Source organism: Pseudorca crassidens, chromosome 15 (genome assembly GCF_039906515.1).
Source record: "Pseudorca crassidens isolate mPseCra1 chromosome 15, mPseCra1.hap1, whole genome shotgun sequence".
Classification (NCBI taxonomy): Eukaryota; Metazoa; Chordata; class Mammalia; order Artiodactyla; family Delphinidae; genus Pseudorca; species Pseudorca crassidens.
Window position 1 is genome coordinate 35,123,422 of NC_090310.1, and position 18,937 is coordinate 35,142,358.

At 52.7% G+C, this 18,937-nt stretch overlaps 2 protein-coding genes across 9 annotated transcripts in view; both read left to right on the forward strand.

Moving 5' to 3' along the window:
* GLYR1 (glyoxylate reductase 1 homolog) overlaps positions 1-7,919 on the forward strand; it is a 36,467-nt gene extending 28,548 nt beyond the window's left edge. For 4 of the 6 annotated variants that reach the window (XM_067706743.1, XM_067706744.1, XM_067706745.1 and 1 more), the window contains exons 13-16: positions 710-872; positions 1,191-1,370; positions 1,687-1,811; positions 2,913-5,732. In XM_067706743.1, the coding sequence (XP_067562844.1) occupies positions 710-872; positions 1,191-1,370; positions 1,687-1,811; positions 2,913-2,990 (546 nt within the window). In that variant the 3' untranslated portion in view covers positions 2,991-5,732. The other 2 variants (XM_067706746.1, XM_067706742.1) reach the window with 1 other exon arrangement.
* A 313-nt stretch (positions 7,920-8,232) lies between these two features.
* ROGDI (rogdi atypical leucine zipper) lies at positions 8,233-14,496 on the forward strand. Of its 3 annotated transcripts, XM_067706748.1 has the most exons (11): positions 8,288-8,513; positions 8,585-8,656; positions 9,338-9,420; positions 9,645-9,699; positions 10,424-10,504; positions 11,283-11,378; positions 12,620-12,718; positions 13,095-13,208; positions 13,284-13,333; positions 13,446-13,572; positions 13,882-14,496. In XM_067706748.1, the coding sequence occupies exons 1-11, from the start codon at positions 8,469-8,471 to the stop codon at positions 13,921-13,923; spliced, it is 864 nt and encodes a 287-aa protein (XP_067562849.1). In that variant the 5' UTR covers positions 8,288-8,468; the 3' UTR covers positions 13,924-14,496. The 3 variants fall into 3 exon arrangements, with proteins under 3 accessions (XP_067562851.1, XP_067562850.1, XP_067562849.1); XM_067706750.1 differs by lacking the exon at positions 12,620-12,718 and having other exon boundaries at positions 8,233-8,513; positions 9,650-9,699; XM_067706749.1 differs by lacking the exon at positions 12,620-12,718 and having other exon boundaries at positions 8,272-8,513.
* The last annotated feature ends 4,441 nt before the right edge of the window (positions 14,497-18,937 follow it).

An 18,937-nucleotide genomic window follows, 5' to 3' on the forward strand; every position in this document is an offset into this window, starting at 1 on the left:
GCGGCCTCATTCGGGCTGGCCCTCCAGCATCCTTTCAGTTGGAGCCCAAGACCCAGGCTAACCATGCCGAAGAGTGGGCAACTTAGTTACTCTAGAGCCAAAGCCAGAGACTTTGGGACTAGCCTGTCTTCACTCTCTGCCTTCAGATCTACAGCTAGTCTGAGTGGCTGTGAAAGGAGACTTGTTTCCTGGCTGGGATGGGCGTTGGGTCCTATAGCTGCCAGCCTCTCAGAAGCAAATCTAGGCTGCCAGCAGGGCCTTTTTGAGTTAAGCAGCTTTCTACAGATACTAGCAGAGTATTCCACCACGCTGAGCCACTGGGCCCAAGTGAGGGGGTGGTGATTTGTGGCCCATGTGCATTCTACGGGTGGCTAAAATCAAGGTAGGACAGTGTCTTTAGGAAGTGTGGTCAACCACGCCATTGGCATTGTCATGTTGGTTATAGTCTTTGGTCTTTGTGAGAAATTCCGAGTAAATGGGAGCCTATGAGGACACCCCAGCTTCTCTCTGTCTACTGCATGTGATTCAGGCACCTGGTGGAGGACAGTCTGCTGACCCTCCCATTGTCAGTCCAGCACCTTGGTACGGGCATCAGCTTTGGGGCCTCGGCGTGGAGGGTCAAGTGCTCCTGCCCCAGTATGCTCCTTGCTTCCTGCCCAAGACCTTCATGAGAGGCAAGGCCTCCAGAAGCTGTGACTTTCCTTTCCAGGTGATTGTGTCCAGGGGGGGCCGCTTTCTGGAAGCCCCGGTCTCAGGGAATCAGCAGCTATCTAATGATGGGATGTTGGTGATCTTAGCGGCCGGAGACAGGGGCTTATATGAGGACTGCAGCAGCTGCTTCCAGGCAATGGGGAAGACTTCCTTCTTTCTAGGTAACATGCCTGCCCACCTGTCGGGCCACTTCAGGCCTGGAGGCTGGGTGGGCCACATCCCCTCTAGACCGCCCTGATGACACCGTCAGTCCCGCATGGCCTCTCTGCCTGGGGCCCCCGTGGGAAGGTTTCCTTTGACTTGCACAGTCAGTGCCTGGAAGGAGGAAGAGCCAGAAGGGTCAGAGCCAGTTCTGTCAGGGGCAGGTGAATGGGGCCTCCCCTGGGTGTAGAGGTGGGTCCAAGCAGGGGTGAGGGTGGGCAGAAAGTCCCTCCCCACAGGATTCTTGGGATGTGACCACGATTCTTTGCCCTGGGCAGGTGAGGTTGGCAACGCAGCTAAGATGATGCTGATCGTGAACATGGTCCAGGGGAGCTTCATGGCCACCATCGCTGAGGGGCTCACCCTGGCCCAAGTGACAGGCCAGTCCCAGCAGACACTCTTGGACATCCTCAATCAGGGACAGTTGGCCAGCATCTTCCTGGACCAGAAGTGCCAAAGTAAGTTGCCTTTGGCCTTTCTTTTGCGTTTTAGTTTTGGTTGAAGCTGGGAACTGGGTCAGGCAGATGTCACAGAACAGTGTCTTCTTCAGGGGCTCATTGTGTGTGAATGATGCACCCACTCCAGTCAGTCCAGGCCCCCAGTCAGAGAGCATCCGGAGACATGGTAGATAGGATTTGGGGCTACAGGCTGGGAACTTGTCTCTTGGGTGTCCAAGGGGGAGGAAATGCTAGGTATTGACCTCTGACAGGACTCCAGGTGGTTTCTTATTTAGGATCCTTTCAGATCTTCTGATGAATGACTTTCCCTCCTCAGATATCCTACAAGGAAACTTTAAGCCTGATTTCTACCTGAAATACATTCAGAAGGATCTCCGTCTAGCCATTGCGCTGGGTGATGCCGTCAACCATCCGACTCCTATGGCAGCTGCAGCCAATGAGGTAACAGCAGGAGGCCGCGGTGCTAGTCCCAGCAGCCCTCCTTTGTTTCCCTTGCACTCCTCCCTCTGCTTACTTTGGCTTGGCTTGGCTCTGTGTCTAACCTCTCAAGGTGGAATCTTAGGTTGCTGATTTTAGACCTTCCTTTTCTAAGTATATTTCCTCCGAGCCATGCTTACTTCCCTGGGAGTTCTTCTTTGACCTGTGGATTATTTGTCAAATACAAATAAAAACCCTGAAGGGTTTCCTAGATACCTAATGGTTATTGATTTCTAATGTATCTCTGTGATCTAAAAAAATATACTACATATGGATTTTAACTCTTTACATTGATTCAGACTTGTTTTGTGGCTCAGCAGATGATCTGTCTTGGTGGGTGTGCCATGTTCACTTAAGAAGACTGCGTGTTCTGCAGTTGGGTGCTGTGTTCTGCACATATCAATTAGGTTGAGATGGTTGGTAGTATTTTTTCAGATTATCTTTACTGACCTTTTTCTCTAGTTCTTTCAATTGCTAAGAAAGGGATGTTAAAATCTCAAGCTGTGATTGTGGGATCATGTTTCTCCCTTTAATTCTGTCCATTTTGCTTGATGTCTTTGTTATTGGGCTCTTAGCCATTTATGCTTGTTATGTCTTCCTGATGAATTTGCTCTTTCGTTATTAAGAAATGTCCACCTTGATCTTTGTCTTGAAGTCTGTTGTCTGATTTTCATATGGCTGCTGTAGCCTTCTCATGCTTACGATTTCCATGTGATGTATTTTTTTCCATCCATTTACTTTCAACCTTTGTTTTAAAATTGTGTCTGTTGTAGACAGTCTATAATTGGGGCTTGCATTTTTATCCATTCTGACACTGTCTGCCTATTAATTGGATTGTTTAGTCCTTAACATTTTTTTTGAATGATATCTATTAAGCACCTACATAGGCACTTTTTGGAAACAGTTTTTTAGAAGTTCAGTTTTCTTATCTCAATCTGATAGAAGTATAAGCTTAAAAAAAAAAAACAGCTGAGCAATATTTGTCTTTACTATAGAATTACAATAAAAACAACATTTTGGGCTTCCCTGGTGGTGCAGTTGTTAAGAATCTGCCTGCCAATGCAGGGGACACAGGTTCGAGCCCTGGTCCGGGAAGATCCCACATGCCGCGGAGCCTCTAAGCCCGTGCGCCACAACTACTGAGCCTGTGCTCTAGAGCCTGCGAGCCACAACTACTGAAGCCCGCAAGCCTAGAGCCTGTGCTCTGCAACAAGAGAAGCCACCGCAATGAGAAGCCCGCGCACCGCAACGAAGAGTTGTCCCCGCTCGCCGCAGCCAGAGAAAAGCCCGCGCACAGCAACGAAGACCCAACGCAGCCAAAACATAAAATAATAAAATAAATTTTTAAAAATCTACATTTTGTGAAACACGTACATACATGAATCACACAGATTCATTTATTTTAGAGACTCTGTCTTCCAAGTGCTATAAACTATATGCATTTTTATTCAAGTTAAATAGAGGTTTCAAGTAGCTTGTTCTATAGAGACAAAGAAGAAGTAAAAATACACAGTACTGGGGAATTCCCTGGCTGTCCAGTGGTTAGGACTCCTTGCTTCCACTGCTGGAGGCCCAGGTTCCATCCCTGGTTGGGGAACTAAGATCCTGCAAGCCGCACAGCGCAGCCAAAAATAAATAAATAAATAAATAAATAAATACACAGTACTGTTCTTTTCAGACCTGCCTTTTCATAGTTTATAATCTTCTGTCCTTGAATTCTGTGTCTCTGTCCTTCCTTCATGTGTCTGAACATCTCAGAGTACTTGTTTCACTCTTCCAGTTTGAAGTACAATTTCAGGTTCCTCCTTTCTTACCTTCAGGTTCTCTCTTGGTAGTGGAATTCCTCGTGTGTTGTATAATTTTTCGTTGATGAGTTTGTAACTGTGGTTACTTCTGAAGGGTTCCATGGTGGCTTGTGTTGGGAGCACTTCTCTGTGAGGTGATTTCCACTTGCCTCTCCCTTGACTACAGGATTCGTTGGCTTGGAAACAGACATTTTGGTTAATTTCTTGATGGAGCACGGCACTTTCTGGCCACTGTTTGGAGTTCAGGATCTTGAGGTTAACTGGTCCATTAACATTTAGTCTTTGTCTTGAAGTCTGTTGATATGTGGTTGGATTTAGAGCTACTCTTTTATCATTTGATTGCCATTTGTCCACTCTGGCTTTTGTTTGTCTGTTCCTCCTTTCTTTTGGGATATCCCTTTTTTGGGATATTTGAATATATTTTAGAATTCCATTTTATTGGGACTTCCCTTGCGGTCCAGTGGTTAAGACTCCGCCCTCCCAATGCAGGAGGCCCGGGTTCAATCCCTGGTCAGGGAACTAGATCCCACATGCCACAGTGAAGATCCCGAGATCCTGTGTGCCACAACTAAGACCCAGCGCAGCCAAATAAATAAATATATATTTTTTTAATTCCATTTTATCTATTGGCTTTTTAACAGTGCATCATTTTTGTCTTTGCTCTAAGGATTGCTATACACATCCTTAATTTCACATCCTAGATTAGACCTCTTTACATAAAATGTAGATCCATTTACCTCTCCCTCCCTCATCTTCTAAGGCAGGGTTTCTCAACCTGGGCACTATTGACATTTTGATGTGGGTGCTCTCCAGTGCACTGCAGGGTGTTTAGCAGCATTCCTGTCCTCTACCCACTAGATGCCGGTTGCACCCCCTCAGTTCATAGAAGGTGTCTCCAGACATTACCAAATGTCACTCCAGGTGGGGAGCAAAATGATCCCGGGTTGAGAACCCCTGCTTTAGAGTACAGATGTCCTATGTGTTACATTTGTCTTTGTTTTAAACCCACCATTGTCAGAATGTCTTGCTTTAAGTAGTCATATGTATTTTAAAGAAATTCAGAGAAAAAATAAGTTCTTATTTCTCTAATTTACCATTTCCAGTACTTTCCTTTCCTTTCTGAAGAATTGAATTTCTCTCTGGTATTGTTTTCCTTTCAGCTGGAAGAACTTGCTTTAGCATTTCCTGAATGCAGGTTTGCTGGCAATGATTAGTTCTCATTTATCTCAAAAGGTCTTTATTTAGTCTTCATTCTGAGTTGACAGCTACACCTGAGCTGTAGTGGACATCATGTTTAGAAAAAGAAAAAAATGCAGGCAGCCAACTGTGTGGGAGGAACCTGTGTCCGGCTGCATTTTTTCAACATGACTGGATGTTGTGCTGCCCTTGTTAAATGGTGGCTTTTTAATTTTTCTCACACTCTTTCATATTCGTCTAGTACCTTTAGGGTGGCTGTTAATTGCCAAGCACCATGCTAGGCTCTGGGGACACAGGGTGCAGCCCCTTCTTTTCCTTATGGAGCTTACATTTTAATGGAAGGAGGCACAAAGTAAGCACATAAATGTTTAAACAAGTAAGAATTGCAGAAGGTTAGAATTATGAATAAAGTGGAACAGAGTAAAGGGATGGAGGTGGCTGGGTAAAGTGGTGCAGCTGCTGCTTCAAATGGGATGGTCAGGAAAGGCCTTGGAGCTGATTGGGAAGGAGCCAGCCAATGCTGAGGGAAGGACAGGGACAGTGGCCCAGAGAATAACATGGGAAGTCCTTGGAGCAGGAAGGAACATGATTATAACTACTAACAATGCTGAGCCCTGCCTCTGAGCCCTTTATATTCCTCACTCCATTAATCCTCACAATAACCCTGTTACCTTCTCCATAAAGTCAAGAAGCAGTGGTGGAGACACAGAGAAACTGAGGCACTTTGTCCAAGGTTAGGCCAGTCAGTGGGTGATCCAGGAGTCACGCCCAGACAGCCTAGACTCCAGAACCTACCTACCTAACCACATCGAGAACCGCCTCTCGGAAGCAGATCTGTGTCTGTAAGTCAGCTTTGTGGCCAGACTAAGCCCATGTCGTTTTTTTCCAGGTGTACAAAAGAGCCAAGGCACTGGACCAGTCTGACAATGACATGTCTGCCGTGTACCGAGCCTATATACACTAAGCCCTTGACCCCACCCCCACCCCCCCATCTTCCCTCTGACCCCCTCTTCCTCACATGGAGTTGGGGTCCTGGGACTTAACTCTGGACCAGTCCACCTGTCTCCATCTTCTTTTTTACAGACTTTGAGACTTGCCATCAGCACAGCACACAGCGTCGCTCCTCCCCTAGAGGTCCTGGAGAGGGGAGGGGTGTCAGCAGGATTGGCCTGTGGGAAAGCTCTTGAGCTGGGCACCGGCCTTGGACTAGGTGGCTGTGTGTTCACACACACAAACACACACACACACACACACACACACACAACCCACCATACTGGCTCTCGCTGCCCAGAAACTGCTGCCTGGCTTTTTTTTTTTTCCCTTTTTCCAAGCTGTCTTATCTCAAACCCCTTCCAGCTGAGGAACTAGAATCAGCAGAGAAGTGGAAGCTTTCCCACTGCTTCCCTCACAACGAAGAGGCTGTGGTTCTGTCCACTGTCCCCCACTGGATCCCACGCAGAGAGAGGCTCTGGGCCAAGATGAGCCAGCAGACTGTAAACCGAGGGTCCCATGGGCCCTCCAACCTCAGGTGACCAGCTGATGAGGATTGTCATGTTTAAGCTACCAATGTGCAACCAACTCTCCATAAATGCCTTTGTGAGCTGAAAAGGGATTGGCAGAGTCAAGCGAAGACAGGGCTCTGGCTTTCCAGGGAAAGCAGCAAACAGCCCGCCCCTAGGTGAGCTTCACAGAAGCCCTCTCCTCACTGCTGTTCAGCACCTGCCCGGAAGTCACCGTCACTGTGGAGCCTGGGCTGGGATCAGACTTCCTTGCTTTGGTGTAAGGGTGCTCACTCCTCACCAGGCTGTTGTAGTATTTGGATTTGCATTCCAGTCCTTAGGAAGGGGGTCCTGAGGGCCAGCACTGAGGATTGAAGAGGGAGGGGTATGGGGTTCCTTCCTATTTCCATTACGCCACAGACCCTTCACCTGGTTCTGAAGAGCCACTCTGACCCACATCCCCTCACAGCAGTCCCACCTTCTCCAGCCCATCCCTGCACAAGTTCCCTGCATGCCCACCTCTCTCCATTCTCCTCCCCTCCCCCTTTTCTTCTCATGGAGACAGTATTGCTTTCTGTCTCTTCCTTCTTTGGTCCAGACCCAACCTGACCAACGATGACCATTTCTTAGGCTCAGCTCTTGAAACAGGAATGAGTGTCTGCACTTCAGCCAGCAGCTTGGTCTTCGGTGCTTTCAGGGTCCTGGGGTCTGTTGGGAGGGAAGAGGAGAACTAGGCCTGACTGAACCAGAGCTACCTGACCCTCAGAGGCAGATCTAAGACATCCTCGAGACCCTAGCATTTCTCCTTGGATAGGGGACCAGAGGGGCTTGGAATGTGGCATAAGAACAAGGAGAAGTTACCTAAAGGATGTCAGTGTTTTCTCCCTCTGCATGGGTTGGATTTTCCAAAGTCACACCGCAGAAGGTCAGCAATTATAGTGAATATGTGATGATAAACAATGAGGTGGCCACGCTGGTGTGGGGCCCCTCCCCCTCACAGCCTTGGCCCTTTTCCACTGATCAGAACCCAGGTCAGGGGATCTCAGAAGACATGGGTGGAAGGCAGGGGAGATGCCCGTGGTTTTTGGCACAGTTGTTAATTTCACTGGGATTTTGAATTCTTTTCTGTCTGAACACAAAGCCTGTGCTAGTCCTAGCCGGACACTAGGGGGTGGGGGTGGGGGAAGATGCTGTAATGAAACTGGTTAGTCAATGTTGTCTTAATATTGTTGACAATTCTGTAAAGTTCCTTTTTATGAATATTTGTTTAAGCTATTTCACCTTTGTTTTGAAATCCTTCCCTTTTAAGGAAAAAATGTGACACTTGTGAAAAAGCTTGTAAGAAAGCCCCTCCTCCACCACCCTTTTTTTTTCCTTTAAACCTCCTTTAAATGACAAATCTTCTAGGTAATTAAGGTTGTGAATTTTTATTTTTGCTTTGTTTTTAATGAACATTTGTCTTTCAGAATAGGATTGTGTGATAATGTTTAAATGGCAAAAATAAAACATGATTTTGTGCAATTAACAAAAAGCTACTGCAAGCAAAATAAAAACGTTTCTTGTTAACACAACTGTGACCTTGGCGGTGGTCTGCGCCCAGACGTCGAGCGCCGTGCGGTGGTGGGAGGGGTAGGGCCCGGCGTGGAGCGGAGCGGCGGCCTCTTCAGCACGGCGACGGGACTGTAGGGTCCGCGCGTTAGTCCCTCCCGGACCGACGGAACTAGTGGGCCGGAGGCGAGATCGGGCGGAAACAAGGTTCCCCGTCGGCCAATCGCCGGACGCGGCGAGAGCAAGCTATCGGGCCGGCCAATCGGTGAGTGTGCGCGGAGCAGGGCGCCCTATCAGGGCCGAGAAGGGGCGGGACGAGCGTCCCCGGCGCTCCGGCCCGACAGTAGCGATGGATACGGCGCCGGAGTGCTCAGCGCCCGCGGTTGGTACGGGCGGTGTGCCGGGCGAGCCGGAGCAGGCGGGTTCCGGGGCGCTCACAGCGTCGCGAGCTGGAGGCGGGGCGGGCGCCCGCGCAGCCAATCGGCAGCGGGGGGTGGGCCCGGGCGCGACGGAGGACTGAGAGGCGAGCGGACGGCGGGCCGGTGACGGTCGCTGGGCAGCGAGCGGCGGTGATGGCGACCGTGATGGCAGCTACGGCGGCGGAGCGGGCGGTGCTGGTGAGGCTCGCGGGCGGGGTGGGGCGGGGGTCGGCGGTCCCGGGCAGCTGACTACGGGCCTGTCCCCGCAGGAGGAGGAGTTTCGCTGGCTGTTGCACGACGAGGTGCACGCCGTGCTGAGGCAGCTGCAGGACATCCTCAAGGTAACGCGCCTTGAGGGCCTGTGCGGGCGCCCACCCTCCCTACCCTCCCCCAGCGCGGCTCCTTCCCCGGCCTCCCGCGGCTGCCGCCCGAGCGCCGACTGTGTACGCAACGCGCGGTATTCAGACCAGGCCCTGCCCTCAGAGGACTTAAGAGTCTAGCCGGGAGGCAAGCAGTAGCAGATAATTACCCAATTCCACAAGCAGCCCTGTGAGCGCGGCCCCGGGGGTCGGGGAAGGCCTCCTTTGGAATTGACATTTAACCTCAGATCTGAAGGACCCAGCATTTTGACCTCAGCCAAGTACTCGATCTCTCTGGGCCTCCCCTTTGCCAAAAGAAGATACTAGTACCGGCCTCAGGGCTGTTGTGATAAAATAAAGCCAATAGAATCACAAAAAAATGTCCAGGCAGTGCCTGGTGAAGCCAAAATTGTAGGTTGCCATGACTACTGTCTCCCCTGACTTTGCTCCTCACTTCCAAACCTTACCCAAGCCGGGAGGGTATCTCTCGGTTCTCTCCCCCGGGTTGGGCACACAGTAAGCTCCCAGGGAGTGTGGAAGGAGCAGGTATCGGCTCAGGTAGGACCTGAAACTCAGGCTATGGGGGAGGGGCCCTGGGAGTGGGGCTCCTGGACACATGGCTAGGCTGGAGTGGGTGAGCTCTACCCCAACTCCCCTTTGCAGGAGGCCTCTCTCCGCTTTACTCTGCCGGGCTCAGGCACCGAGGGGTTCACAAAGCAGGAGAACTTCATCCTGGGCAGCTGTGGGTGAGTTTGGGCTGGGTTGGGGGTGGGTTCTTGGGGAGGGGTTGGGATACCCTCTAGGACAGGTGGCACAGCCCTGCCCTGCAGACTGATTTCAGCTCCAACGTCCAGAGGATATGCAGTGGGACGGGCTGGACCATCCTGTGACAGCCAGGGACGGCCTGTTGGGAGGATGGGGTGGTGGGAGGGGCAGCCGCAGGCGCTGCTCTGACTCCCACGTGTTGTAGCACAGACCAGGTGAAGGGCGTGCTGACTCTGCAAGGGGATGCACTGAGCCAGGCGGTGAGTCTCCCGGCCCCTCTTCCCCTTCCCATGCTGCCACAGGACCCAGTGGGGAAGAGCGTGGGGGCCTCCTGCTTATCCCAGCTCTGCCGCCAGCCAGCTGTGTGACTCTGGGCAGGATCCTTGACCTCTCTGGGCCTCAGTTTTCTCGTTTGTAAAATGACACCCTCCCTAACCCACTCATGAGATTGGTGTGTGGCTTCAGTGACAGGTGCAGGAAGGGGGGAGGAATGCTTTGCACACAGCGCTACCTGGCCCTACCTGGATTCTGGGCCCCAGGAAGCGTGGGCATTGGCAGGATTAGGCTGGCCCCAGATCAAAGTGCAATCAGCCAACATCTGAGCTCCAGCTGCACTTGACCCTGTGGCAGGTGCCAAGGCCTGGAGGAAGGTCCCTCTCCTCGGGTGGGCGTTCCGTCACTTGGCATGTACACATGTTTTCCGTTTGCCCACCACTACACGCTTCCTCCCAGACGAAGCCGCCTTCCCCTTTCTTGGCTCTTTTCCCTTTCACTTCTCGTGGTTCCTCTTGGGCCTGAGTTCGTTTCCTGACCTCCCTGTTCACTCCCCAAATGGCCAGGGTGTTGAGAGGCCCTCTGCCCCATGTAGTGGCTGTGGCCTGAACCACCATACACACCCCATTTCTGCCCCCGGCTCAAGGGCTCAGAGTGGCCAAAAGCAGGAGGGCATCCTTCTGCCCAGCTTATCCTGCTCTTGCCCATCAGGACGTGAACCTGAAGATGCCCAGGAACAACCAGCTGCTGCACTTTGCCTTCAGGGAGGACAAGCAGTGGAAGCTGCAGCAGGTAACCGGGCCCTTCCCCAGCCACGACTCAGGGGCACAAGGGCAGGCAGGGGCAGCCCCTTGCAGCGCTGAGGCCTCCTGGGCTGGCCACTGTGGGGACCTGCAGCCACAGCAGGCTTGGGAAGGTGTTTCCTAGCAGCACAGCTGTGGTGGGCAGTGCCTGGTCTCCTAGCCTGTCCTATGTGTAGGCCCCCAGCCCAGCGGGAACTACAGGGATACCCTGAACAAGTCACTCCCTGCCCAGAGCTTCCAGGGGCTTCCCCTGGCTCTTGGAGACCAAGTCCATGCTTCCTAACAGCACCTATGTGATTGGGCCTGGTTTCTGTCCCCTCCTTCTCTCCTCTCACTGGCCACCAGCTGTTTCCACCTCAGGGCCTTTGCTCGGGCTTGTCCCTCTGCCCGGAGTCCACTCCCTCAGCTTTTCTCATCACACGAGTGTCAGCTCAAGAGTCGCTTCCCTGGAGCCTCTCCCTCACCGCGCTCATCACCCTGTTTGTTTCCTTGTGCAAGTTGCACCGTCTGTTACCTTGTGCCTTTACTCTATTATCCTCTGTCCTCCTTTGGAAAGTGAGCCACATGAGGCCAGGGACCAAGCCTGACTCACAGCACCCAGCCAGGGCCTGGCCCGAAGGCGGCACCCACCCTGCCCCTCCTAGGAGGATAGGCCCTCAGGGTGGGGGTCCGTAGGCTGGGGCCCCCAGGGACGTGGCTGCTGTGAAGCTGGTTCCTCTCCCTGCCGAGGCCCAGCCCACTAACTGCTCATTGGGTGCTGTTTTTAGATCCAGGACGCCAGGAACCACGTGAGCCAAGCCATTTACCTCCTTGCCAACCGGGAGGAGAGCTACCAGTTCAGGACAGGAGCAGAGGTCCTCAAGGTGAGCTGCCCGTAGGGATGGGAGAGCCAGGTTCCCTGACCTCTGACTGGGCCCCTGGAGAGCTCTGCCCCCACATTCTCAGGTGTAGCCAATGGTTGACCCTTCACCTCTCAGTGTATACATGTCCATCCAGCCACAGTTGAAAGGCTCACAGCCCAGGCTCCAGAAACAGCCCTGGGCTCTGATCCCAGGGCCCCCACTATGAGCTGTGCAACCTCAAGTCACTCACTTAGCTATTCTGTGCCTCAATAGCCTCACCTGTAAAAGGGGGACAAGCTGTAGTGACTGCCAATCGTGATGATGCAGGTAAAGTGGTCTCTAGGAAACGCTTGGTAAACAGTAGCTACAGGTTTTAGTACCAGCAACAGAAAAACTTTTGTAATTAACAAAGTGAATTCATGTGGTGTGGAGAGACAAGATGAGCTCAGATGCCCTGAGTTCATGCTTTAGCTCTGCCCCTGACTTGCTGTGTGTCCTCAGGTGGTTCACCTATCCTCTCTGGACCTCATGAAAATTTGAAACCAGATGGACTAAGGTCTTTCTCAGAACTGTGACCACTCTCTGGGGTGTAATGTGCAGCCCCCATGCCTCCACCCAGTAATTGTGCCTTTCCCTGGAGCCAGGTGACCCCAGCACCATGGCAACAGCTGGATGAATGGCTGGAAGCAGTGGAAACTGGGGCTCTGAGTTCGAGCCAAAGCTTTGCTCCTTGACAAAGGGAAGGGATGAGTGCAGATGGTTCCACCGTTCCCTAGCTGTGTGACCTTAACCCTTTGGAGCCTCAGTTTCCTCACCTTTGAAAATGGGGCTGGTGTCCACCATAAGGCCTCAACTTAGCCATCCCAATTCTTCCTTGAGGAAGCCCTCCGTGGCCCCTTGCACCCAAGCTGAATTAGAGTCCCTTCTTCTAAGCTCCTTCATTGCCTGTACCCTCATCCACCACGCCCTCGTGCCCCTGGGACTAACTTCTGGTATCTTCTATTCCCCATTGGACCAATACCCAGGATCCCATGCAGTAGAACCTTCTGTCCTGCCCCCGACCCCCAGCTGGAGCCCAATTACCTGCATCTTTAACAAGCCCCGTGCTGCAGGGGTTCAGGCCCTAGAGACTGTGACCTCTATGGAAGGAGCTAGGAGCTACCATAATTTTGTTGCTACTGACACAGGGGTGGGGAGGGGGAGGGGATCAGGACCAGGCCCCGCTGCCCTCACAGCGGCTGTGACCAGCCCCCTTCCCCCAGCTGATGGATGCCGTGATGCTGCAGCTGACCAGAGCCCGAAACCGGCTCACCACTCCAGCTACCCTCACTCTGCCTGAGATCGCTGCCAGCGGCCTCACGGTCAGTGGTGCCTCAGGCCGGCCCCTGCTCCAGGAGAGGCGGTCCCCACAGAGGGGCCCAGCTCGCGCCCGGGAGGGACACAGGGGTGCCAGGAGGTCCTGCAAGCCCCAAATTGTCGACAGAGTCCTATGTGCAGTTTTCTGGGATGGGGTCCTTGGCTTCCATTCTGCAGCCCCCAGATATGTACCCCCCTGATCTGGATCAGTGGGTCCCAAGCCCAGTGGTGCAGGAAGCTATCTGTGGTACCTGAGAAGACACTGGAAGCCCCAGTCCATGGGATGGGGACTGGGAGTCCCTGGGGTGGTTGGAGGGGCGGGCGTGAGATGTGCCTGCTCAGCCCTCATCCCCCTTGCCTGCCCGGCCCCCCTCCCCACAGCGGATGTTCGCCCCCGCCCTGCCTTCCGACCTGCTGGTCAACGTCTACATCAGCCTCAACAAGCTCTGCCTCACCGTGTACCAGCTGCATGCCCTGCAGCCCAATTCCACCAAGGTGAGCACCCCACCCACCCCATCCCTGCCCGCCCTAGGCCCCAGGCCTGACCCAGTCTGATGTTCTTCTGCCTAGAACTTCCGCCCAGCTGGAGGTGCCCTGCTTCACAGCCCCGGGGCCATGTTGTAAGTACCCTGCCTGGGAGGGGTCCCTGGAGCGCCCTCGCCCGTCTGCACCTCAGGGGATGGGGTCCTGGCCGGCTGAACTGCCCTCAGGGACCCTCCCATCTCCCCGCAGCGAGTGGGGTGCACAGCGTCTGGAGGTGAGCCACGTGCACAAGGTGGAGTGTGTGATCCCATGGCTGAACGATGCCCTCGTCTTCTTCACCGTCTCCCTGCAGCTCTGCCAGCAGCTCAAGGATAAGGTAGGGACATGGGGGCGGTCAGGGCCGGGCTGGGCCTCACGCAGATTAGGCCAGCCAAACAGCAGGTTGTTTAGCCCCTTCTTTTTTGGGGCGGCACACCTCTAAAGGGCCCCCTAATCTTAAGATCTGTCGTACCCTCTGCACACCCCAAACAGGTGGGCCATGGTGTTGCTTGGCAACAGTATCCTCTTCCTGATACATGGCCCTTGGATGACCTTCAAATCTCACCTGGGTCACAGAGGGTGCAGCAGGGGCCAGATCCCCTAGCACCACCACTCACCATGTCCCCCCATCTCCCTCCTTCCCCAGATCTCTGTGTTCTCCAGCTACTGGAGCTACAGGCCTTTCTGAACAGAGCGCCCAAGAGCCTGTCCCCCTGGGAATGGCCCCTGCCCAGGGAGTCCCTGTTCCCCCCACACACACACACACACACATAAACACACACGCACGCACCCACACACACAAAGTGCCGACCAGAGCTCGGCACTGCGGGCTATTTATTTCCCTCTTCACCCTGCCCTGCCTGTCACATCTGCACAGATGGGACTGAACACTGGACCCACTGGGAGGAAGTGACACTGGCGTGCTTTTTGTTTTGAATGGGGGAGGTCAGGAAGGCGGAGCTTCAAGGTAGCCTATAGTCCAAGCCCTGCCCTCGCCCCAAGGCAGGAACCTTTGGACTCAGGCTGGGGCCAGGCCCAGGGCTCTCCTTCCTCCCCTCTTCGCAGCCTGTCCTCCAGGATGGCAAGGGGCAGCCACACACCCCCTCCCACTGGAGCCTGAGGAGTGGGTGGTGGCCCTAAGCTCTGAGTTGGGGAAGGAGGACAGAAGCTGCCCACCATGAGCTGTAGTGCCCTTGACTGTGTTCGCTTGGCAACCCTGGCAGGGCCTTCAAGAAATAAAGATCATCCGACTTTGCCTGGAGCCCTTCTGTCTGTCTGTCTGTCTGTCTGTCTGTCTGAGTAGGGACCTGGCCAGGGGTCCCTGATAGTCAGGAGCTGGGCCGAGTACCCAGTGACTGAACCCCTGGCCTCCAAGGGGCTGAATGGGATGGTGAATGGGCAGCCGCTCGGTGGCTGCAGCACATCACCCGAGGTCTCCTGGTGACAGTCATGCCATCTGAAGGTTGTGAGGGACACAGGGGGCATCTGGATGAAGCAGTGGGGGCCTACACTGCCCACCGTGACAGGAGGCTCAGAATACACTCCAGACTCGGGCTTTGGCTGAACAAGGCATTGTTATTGCTGCCCAGCAGGACAAAGGCAGGGGAGCAAGAACTCTCCGCATTAAGGCTCCAGGGCAAGGTTATCAAATCCCCCGGCGTGTTTCTGCAAGAGAGGCACACGGGCTGGTGGCTTCACTCCTCGGCCCCCGGCCCGCCCCACCCCACCCCACCCCACCGCCACCTTCTCGGCCTGGCCCTGGTGCTCCGGGCTCACCTTCTGGGACCTGGAGGAGTGGCTTTGGCAGCAGCCACAGCAGCAGCAATGGATGCAGACGACCAGCAGCAGGAGCGCCACGACGCCTGTGGGCAGGATGGGTATCCAGATATGGCCCTCGGCCTGGGAGGCTGCCGGGGGCCAGAGGCCAAGCCACACTCACCGAGGAAGACGAGGAAGATGATGAAGGCACCGGTGTCCCACTCGGACTGGAACAGCTGGTGGCTCCACAGTTTCCCCAGCACTTGCTGGGCTGTGGCACTCAGCTCCTGCTCCACATCCTCCGTTAACAAGACCATCTCAGCTGGATGGTCCTGGGCACCGCCTGCTCCAGCCCCCCAGAGGGCCACCTCAGAATCCTGGGGCTGCCGCATCCCTGCCCCCCTGCACTGCAGCCCTGGCCCTGCCCTCCCACACCACCCCTCTTGGCCCCAGCCCCTACCCCAGCCTCTCTTCCACTTCTCTCCTGGCCCTGGCCTGAGCAAGCTCCTCCCCGCCCACTCCCCCCAGCAACCCCACCCCTGGGCCCCCACCTGCCTTGGAGATCTCCCAGCCAAGCAGGTGCTAGGTCCTGGGAATACAGACTACTTCCTGCTTCCGGGTCCACATCACCTGAGGCCTTGGCAACCAGCCCCGCCCCCCACCAGTCCCCCAGGGCCCATGGGGGCACCGACTGAGCTCAGGTGAGTCAGCAGGTGCAGCACGGAAGGAGGAGCCCACAGGCCTCTCGGCCTCTTCATTCCAGAGATTTTTCTCAATAGACCAGACAGCCAACCTGGAACACAGCAGACACTCAGCCGCTGTTGCCTTCATGAATGAAGAAAAGACAGAAAAAAATGGTGGCAGGTTGGAAGGAGGAAGGGAGGTGAAAAAGAAAGGAGGGGAGGGAGGGAGGGGAGGGAGAAGATGTTTCTGTTCCACCGCCCTTGCCTGGGCAGCGACTGTGTTCCTGGCAGCGCAGCAGCAGCAGCCTTTGGGGTCCTTCTCTATTCTAATCCTCACAGTGATGCTTGTGAGACGATGGTTATGGTCGCTCAAATGAGCTCTCTCCCCAGAACTTGGAGCCCAGGGCCCCTGACACGGCACCTGGAGCTGTCTCGCCTCCCCCCTTACCCCCAGGCCCTGGGGACCTGCTGTAAATCAGGTGGACACACCTTCTTATCCTTGTGGGGCTTACGGTCTCGCTGGGAAAACATGTTGGCTAATGTTAGGCTCTGTGCCTGACGCTATACAGGCACACTTTACTGCACTTCACAGATGTTGCATTTTTGATAAATTTAAGGTTTGTGGAACCTTGAGTTGAGCAAGTCTGTCGGTACCATTTTCCAACAGCATTTGGAAACTTTTTCATTTTTATTATATCTGTTACGGCAATCTGTGAGGGGTGATTTTTGATGTTATCATTGTAATTATTTTGGCATTTTTTAGCAAACTAATTTTTAGTCAAGGTACGTACGTTGTCTTTTTTAGACACAATGCTATTGCCCACTTCATAGACTACAATATAGTGTAAACAACTTTACATGCACTGGGAAAGCTGTGTGACTCGCTTTTTTGCAATATTCGCTTTATTGTGGTGGTCTGGAACTGGACCCACAATATCCCTGAAGGATGCGTGTACCTAATGTATTCCTCATGGAAATCCTAAAGTGGGTATTACTGCTATTCCCATTTTACAGATGTGAAAACTGAGGCCTTGAGAAGTTCAGCAACTAGCTCAGGTCACACATGTATTCATTTCCTGTTCTTGCTATAACATACTACCATAAACTTAGTGGCTTAAAAGAATTCAAGTTTATTATCTTACAGTTCTGGAGGTCAGAGTCTAAAATGAGTGGGCAGGACTGTGTTCCTCCTGAAAGTCCTAGGGGAGAATCAATTCCTCAGCTTTCTTTTTTTTTCTTTTAATTTATTTAATTTATTTATTTTTGGCTGCGTTGGGTTTTCGCTGCTGCGCGCAGGCTTTCTCCAGTTGCAGCAAGCGGGGGCTACTCTTCGTTGCGGTACGTGGGCTTCTCATTGTGGTGGCTTCTCTTGTTGCGGAGCACGGGCTCTAGGCACACTGGCTTCAGTAGTTGTGGCACTCGGGCTTAGCAGTCGTGGCTTGCGGGCTCTAGAGCACGGGCTCAGTAGTTGTGGCGCACGGGCTTAGTTGCTCCACGGTAAGTGAGATCTTCCCGGACCAGGGATCGAACCTGTGTCCCCTGCATTGGCAGGCAGATTCTTTTTTTTTTTAACATCTTTATTGGAGTATAATTGCTTTACATTGTTGTGCTAGTCTCTGCTGTGCAACAAAGTGAATCAGCCACACGTATACTTACATCCCCATATCCCCTCCCTCTTGGGTCTCCCTCCCACCCTGCCTATCCCACCCCTCTAGATGGTAACAAAGCACCGAGCTGATCTCCCTGTGCTATGTGGCTGCTTCCCACTAGCTATCTCTTTTACATTTGGTAGTGTATATATGTCAGTGCTACTCTCTCACTTTGTCCCAGCTTACCCTTCTCCCTCCCCATGTCCTTAAGTCTACTCTATGTCTGCGTCTTTACTCCTGTCCTGCCCCTAGGTTCTTCAGAACCTTTTTTTTTTTTAGATTCCATATATATGTTAGCATACAGTATTTGTTTTTCTCTTTCTGACTTACTTCATTTTGTATGACAGGTTCTCCGTCCGTCCATCTCACTACAAATAACTCAATTTCATTTCTTTTTATGGCTGAGTAATATTCCATTGTATGTATGTGGCAGGCAGATTCTTAACCACTGTGCCACCAGGGAAGTCCCAGTTCCTCCGCTTTTCCAGCTTCTAGAGGCCACCCACCCACATTCCTTCGTTCATGCCCCACCCCCATCACTTCCACTTCTGCTTCCATCCTCACACCTTCTCTGGCTCTGCTCTTCCTGCCTCCCTCTTATAAGGACCCCAGTGATTACACTGGCCCACAGGATAATCTCCCCATCAGAATCCTTAATCACATCTGCAAAGTCCCTTTTGCCACATAAGGTAACATATTCACAGGTTCCCAGGGATTCAGATGGGAACTCTTTGGGCACCATGATTCTTCCAACCACACCTAGTGAGCAGAGAAGTCTGAACTGGAACCCAGCCGTCAGATCCCAGAGCCCTTGACCACCATGTAATACAGTCTCCTGTGCTGGGATCCCCATCTTACACCCTCCATCCCCTCCATTCCTGTTCTGAGATCTCAGATTCCTGTTGCCCAGGGAGGGTAACTTTGAAATGACTTCTATTGCAAAAGGGGGTAGAGACGCAGCCACTGGGGAAAACGGTCCCTTGAAAAGTTACGCATAGTCTTATTTTAAGACCCAACGATTCCAATCCTAGATACATATACCCAAGAGATTAAATCATGTCCACACCGAAACTTGTACACAAATGTTCACAGCAGCAGTTTTCATAATAGCCAAAAAGTGAAAACACCCCAAAATATCCACAAACTGGTGAATGAATAAACACATTATGGTCTCTCCATGTGGTGGAATATTATTCAGCCATGAAAAGGAACAAAGCACTAACATATGCTACAAAGTGGATGAACCTTGAAAACATGATGCTGAGTGAAAGAAGGACAAAAGGCCACATAGTATGTGACTCCGTTTATATGAAATGTCCAGAATAGTCAAATCGATAGAGACAGAAAGTAGTGTTTGCCAGGGTCAGGGGGATGGGGATAGGGTGCTTAGTGGTAATGGAATTTCCTTTAGGGGTGATGAACATGTCTTGGATCTAGGTAGCAGTGGCAGATTTGCAACATTGTGAATATATCAATACTAAATGCCACTGATCTGTTCACGTTAAAATGGCTAGCAGTTAATTTTCATGTTCTGTGAATTTTACCTCAATTGAAAAATGAAAAGCGGGGAGGGGGGATGGTTTAACAACTGTGGCCCCTGCCCACGCCTTGG